General features: G+C 64.6%; 1 protein-coding gene across 1 annotated transcript in view; it reads left to right on the top strand.

Annotated features, from left to right (window-relative positions):
* Positions 1-334: 334 nt before the first annotated feature.
* MST1R (macrophage stimulating 1 receptor) overlaps positions 335-5,674 on the top strand; it is a 7,482-nt gene continuing 2,142 nt past the window's right edge. Inside the window, 13 exon segments of the mRNA XM_008632286.2 lie at positions 335-1,636; positions 2,798-2,986; positions 3,067-3,192; positions 3,270-3,440; positions 3,638-3,807; positions 3,898-4,075; positions 4,161-4,306; positions 4,423-4,581; positions 4,802-4,895; positions 4,999-5,292; positions 5,295-5,345; positions 5,422-5,582; positions 5,584-5,663. Of these exon segments, the coding sequence (XP_008630508.1) occupies positions 419-1,636; positions 2,798-2,986; positions 3,067-3,192; positions 3,270-3,440; positions 3,638-3,807; positions 3,898-4,075; positions 4,161-4,306; positions 4,423-4,581; positions 4,802-4,895; positions 4,999-5,292; positions 5,295-5,345; positions 5,422-5,582; positions 5,584-5,663 (3,037 nt within the window). The 5' untranslated portion in view covers positions 335-418.

Here is a 5,674-nt window from a genome sequence, read left to right as displayed (position 1 = left end):
CCCAGTCCCCGTTGCTGTCCCGGGGGCTGGCAGGGTCCCTATCCCAGTCCCCGGAAGAGGTCATTGCAGGGCAGAGATGCCCCAGGGTGACAGGCAGCGTCTGTAGGTGGCAGAAGGCAGGATTTGTCCTTCTGCCACAGGCAACTTGGCATCACCTCCTACTCATGGTATTTCGGAAGAGGTTTGGTGTGACTGATCCTCCCTCGGCAGTACCCATCATCACCTGGCCCCCGGGAACCCTGGCACCCCCAGCTGACACCCGGCTGTGACTGTCCCCAGGGTCCTCACCTAAAAGAAATGGGTAAAACCCTTCCTTTTTTATTTTTGGCAGATGTAATGGTGGCCCATCCTCCATATGTTCTGAGCCTGCTGGGTGCTGAGCATCATCGATAACCTTACACCAGTGGCACTGCACAGCATGGGCCTGTTGTGCTGTGTGTGCCTCTGGCTGCTGCTCGCCCTGGCCCCGCTGGGTGCCAGCACCTGGCAGTGCCCCCGCATCCCTTACAGCTCCACCAGGAACTTCTCCATCCCCTACACACTGCCCAGCCTCGATGCTGGCAGCCCCATCCAGAATGTTGCTGTCTTCACCGACTCAAACAGCCCGGTCACTGTCTTTGTGGCCGTCCGCAACCGCATCCTGTTGGTCAGCCCCGAGCTGCACCTGCTCTCTGTCCTTATCACCGGCCCAGTGGGCAGTGCCAAGTGTGAGATCTGTCACCTGTGCCCAGCCACCACAGATGGCCCTGAGGACACAGACAATGTCCTGTTGCTGCTGGACCCGCTGGAGCCGTGGCTGTACAGCTGTGGCACGGCACAGCATGGGCTGTGCTATCAGCACCAGCTGGAGGTGCAGGACGGTAAGGTGGCCATCACAGCCACGCGCTGCCTGTACTCAGCCATGGGCAACAGCCCTGCGTTCTGTCCTGACTGTGTGGTCAGCCCACTGGGGACCAGTGCCACTGTGGTGGCCACCTCCTACGCCTCCTTCTTCTACCTCGGCTCCACCATCAACAGCAGTGTGGCGGCACGGTACAGCCCACAGTCAGTGTCCGTCCGACGGCTGAAGGGCACCTTGGATGGCTTTTCAAATGACTTCCAGTGGCTGACGGTGCTGCCACAATACCGCAACAACTACACCATCCACTACGTGCACTCCTTTGCCGACGGGGACCACGTCTACTTCCTGATGGTGCAGCCGGAACGGCCGGGATCGACAGTGTACCACACGCGCCTGGCACGGCTCAGCACCCACGAGCGCGACCTCCGCCGCTACCGCGAGCTCGTCCTCGACTGCCGCTTTGAGTCCAAGCGCCGACGCCGACGCAGCAGCGAGGAGGATGCTGAGAGGGACATCGCCTACAATGTGCTGCAGGCAGCCCATGCTGCCCGCCCTGGTGCACGCCTGGCCCGCGACCTCGGCATCAACAACACCGACACGGTGCTCTTCGGTGCCTTTGCTGAGAGCTGGCCAGAGAGCCGAGTGCCACGGGAGAACTCAGCCGTCTGCGCCTTCCCCCTCCGTCTCCTCAATCAGGCCATGGAGGAGGGAATGGAGAAGTGCTGCGGCACCGGGCACCAGCCACTGCTGCGGGGGCTCAGTTTCTTCCAGCCGCTGGAGTATTGCCCACACAATGTGAGTGCTCCACCCTGTGCCGAACCGGCCCGGCGACCCTGGGGGTTGGCTGGGATGTGGGAAAGTGGGTTCAGGATGCTGGGAAACACTGGTAGAGCGGGATGGATGGTGGGGTGGGGTAGGGCAGGGGGAGAGCAGCATCACCACCCAGGTGTGAGTCAGCCCAGCAGCCACCCACCACCTACTGCAGGGGCTGCTGATGCACCCGAGGATGCCGGGTGCGGGCGGGGATCCTGTTGAGCCCCCCACCTCACTGGCACATGTGCCGGCACACGGGCACACTGCCGCATGTCCTACATTGGGCCAATTCTTCTCCTGCTATGGCTTCCCCGGGAGCCTCGACTCCGGCCCCCCGTGGTGACTGTCCCTGGACCCCAGCCACCCTCTCCAGCTTGTTTACGTGTGGGGGGGTGGGAAAGCCACAGGGCCTGGGTGCTTTGCAGACTGCATGTGTGAGGTGCTGGCTGCTCCTGCCGTGTCCCCCAGGCCCGGCCACCGCCTTCTCCGGGCAAATAAACCGCAGGCGGAAGTGCAATTAGTCACTGGGGTTCCTCGTCTGCCGCAGCCGCGGGGCAGGAACACCGCGTCCCAGGTACAAGCCCCGGCACGGCCAGGATGCAGATGGGTGGGCACCCCGGCAGGGCCCCCTCGTTGCAGCAAATGACACGAATTTTGGTGTTCTCAGCCAGGCGCAGGGCAAGGTGCAGCCAAATCCCCTCCTTTTCCTGCACGGAGCAGACAGCTCACTGCTGCTGACTCACACTGCAGCAGGGGAAACCCAGAGGGGACCCCAGCCCTGTGCACTGGGGGCGTCCAGTGGGGACTCCATGGCTCCTGGTGTCCCTCTTCAACCCCAGCCCCTCGCCTAGCTCCAGGGGTCAGGGAGGACTGGGGTTGGAATGTGCATCCTGTGGTGCCAGCACGAATAACTATATCCAGATGGGGTGGGAGGGGAGGGCAGGATCTGATGCCACGTGGGGACTGCGGGAGGGCCTGCCCATGTGGTTTTTTCCCCAGAATTTTCTCAGCCTGGAGGGGAACTTAAGCAATCCGGTGCTGCCCCAAAATATCTCACAGCTCAAGTGGGTGCCTACCTGTGAGGGTGTGGGAGTCAGGGTGCCAGGGCCAGCTTCAAGTCACCCACCCCATGTTTGGCCACAGGTAAACCTCTCAGCACCGGTGGTCAACACCAGCTGCTGGGATCAGCCCACCCTCATCCCCGCTGCCTCCCACAAAGTGGACCTGTTCAACGGGCAGCTGACAGATGTCCTCCTCACCTCCATCTTCGTCACCGCCATGGGAAATGTCACTGTGGCCCACCTGGGCACAGCAGAAGGACGTGTTTTCCAGGTGGGATGGGGGGTCAGGTGGGGTGGCAGGTCCTGGCAGGCTGGGGGGTTTGCTCAGCCCCCTGCTCTGCCCTGCTGCAGATGGTGCTCCAGCGCTCCAGCTCCTACCTCCTGACCTTGTCCAACTTCTCCCTGGGAGAGCCAGGGCCAGTGCGAGGTGCCATGGAGCTGGAAAGCCACTCGCTGTTCTTCACTGCTGGCACCAAGGTGAGTGGGGGGTCTGAGGGGCATAGGGCGAGCATGGAGCTCCATGTGCCTCCCTCATCTCCGCTCTCCATCCCCAGGTGTGGCTCCTGAACGTCACTGGCCCTGGCTGCCGCCACTTCTCCACGTGCCAGCGCTGCCTGCGGGCCGAGCGCTTCATGGGCTGTGGCTGGTGTGGGGATGGGTGCAGGCGCCGCCACGAGTGCGCTGGCCCCTGGGTCCAGGACAGCTGCCCACCCGTCCTCACCGACGTAGGTCTGCGCTGCCGTCCCCCGCTCCTCACACCTCCCAAGCTCTTGGATAGGGAGGGACATAGCAAATGGGGTGGCATGTGGTGGGACCCCGTTCTTGGGATGGGTGTTGTGTCCCTCAGAGAAGGGGATTTCTGGACTTGGCAACCATCACTGGACTTTGGGGGCTTGGGGTGACACAGGTGCCTCTCCCACAGTTCCATCCCCGGAGTGCCCCGCTGTGGGGTCGGACACGGGTGACACTCTGTGGAATGACGTTCCGCTCCCGCTCGGACCCTGATCCCAGCCACAGCCCCCCCGGTGCCTACCAGGTGGCAGTGGGACAGAGAGGCTGCACCGTGCTGCCGGAGGAGAGCGAGAGCTACAGGTGTGCAGCGGTGCCGGGAGGGACCAGCAGGACAGAGGGGTCTGGGGCTGCCCCCCAGCCTGGGGCTGATCCCCCTTCACTGTCCTACAGACCCCTGCCCACCTCGCGCCGCAAGGAGTTCGTGGATGTGCTGGTGTGCGAGCTGGAGCCGACAGGGACAGCAGCAGTGGGGGGCCCGGCCAACGTGGTGCTCACTGTGAAGGAACCTACGAGACACTTTGGCTTCCGGGTCTACGGCTCCTCCACCCTCGGCGGCTTCGTCTTCGTGGTATGGTTCCACACTGGCAGGGCCCCTGGCAGGGTCGGGGGGGTTTGGCTCACTCACCCACCCCTCTGACCCCATCTCTGCTCAGGAGCCCCACGTCAGTGCCCTGCACCCCCCATTTGGCCCCCAGAGGGGTGGCACCCACCTCTCCCTCCATGGCAGCCACCTCTCGGCGGGGAGCAGCTGGCGGGTGATGGTCAATGGCTCCAACTGTGCCCTGACTGGGCAGCCCAGGTACGCCCCTGCCTTGCCCTCAGCATGGCACAGCAGGGTCCCCAGCACGGGACGGCCACGGGGAACCCCTGCTGTCCTGCTGTCCCCCCAGCCACGGCTGCCGTGTCTGCAGCGAGAGGCAGGGGGACAATCCAATGCGCGGCTCCCGCTGCTAGTGGCCTGGGCGCAGCCTGGGTAGCCCTGTGGATCGACGGGGAGGAGTTCCCGGCCCCCGTGCCCTTCCAGTACCGCCCTGACCCCACTGTATCCGCCATCGTCCCCAGCTGCAGCTATGAGTGAGTGAGTGGGCTCCGCTCCCCTGGGTGAGGGGACAGCCCTGGCCTCCCACTGCCCTGGCTGGGCTGGATGATGTGCTGGGAATTGCAGGCACCCTGGGGACCACGTGCACCCCGAACCTGATCATCCCTGCCCGCCGTAGGGGCTCGCTGCTCACCATTATCGGCGCCCACCCGGCCCTCGTGGACCGCGTGCCGCCCCCTACCACCCCCGCCGTAGGGGCCCGCTGCTCCCCATTATCGGCGCCCACCTGGACTCTGTGTATCGCGCCAAGATCCGCTTTGAAGCCGGTGGTGTGGTTACCCAAGCCACAGTAAGCACCGGGGTGTGAGGCCAGCTCCCCCCGGCCCTGCCCACCCCACCCCAATCTCCTGGGCACTCTTCCGTGTCGGTGCTCAGCATCTCCTTGCCCACAGGAGTGTGAGGACCCGCTGGCACCAGAGCGACTGCTGTGCCACAGCCCAGCCTTCCCCTTCGAGAGCAAGGTGGAGGTGGTGCTGGGGAACCTGAGCGTGCTGCTGGATGGCGCCGATGGCCGCTGGCTGTTCCGTGTCCGCTACTACTCCCGGCCCAAGGTCTTCCCCTTGAAAGAGCAGGAGGGCGGGCGCCTCCGCCTCAAGCCCGGCGATGATGAGATCAAGGTGCACGTACGTGGGGCAGTGGGGTGAGCCAGAGTAGGGGGTCCCACTGCTACAACCCCCGAGTTCACGGTGCTCTGCTCCCCCGCGAGCTGCACCTGCCCCCCACTGGGGCCCCCGTGGAGGTAGGAACCCCCCAGGTGGGCAACCACCCACCCCAGTCCCCCCCATCCCATCCCTGCTGAGCCCCTGCTCCTCCAGATCTGTGTGAACGGAGCCTGTGAGGCGCTGGGCTGGGTGCTGTCCCCCCCCACCTCGCTGGACCTTGCCGCCAGCCTGGCCCTGGGCACTGGCATCACCTTCCTGGTCTGCTGCATCCTGGCTGCTGTGCTGTTCCACTGGCGCTGGAGGAAGAGGCGGGGTGAGTGCCGTGCTCACCAGGCACTGTGATAACCCCCAGACCCCTGCCACGCTACCCCTACCCACCCCACTGCTGCCTGCAGGTACAGCGAAC

This window comes from Corvus brachyrhynchos, unplaced genomic scaffold (genome assembly GCF_000691975.1).
Source record: "Corvus brachyrhynchos isolate BGI_N302 unplaced genomic scaffold, ASM69197v1 scaffold4, whole genome shotgun sequence".
Classification (NCBI taxonomy): Eukaryota; Metazoa; Chordata; class Aves; order Passeriformes; family Corvidae; genus Corvus; species Corvus brachyrhynchos.
Note: the sequence above shows the minus strand (reverse complement) of the source record. Positions and strands in the feature narration are given on the sequence as shown.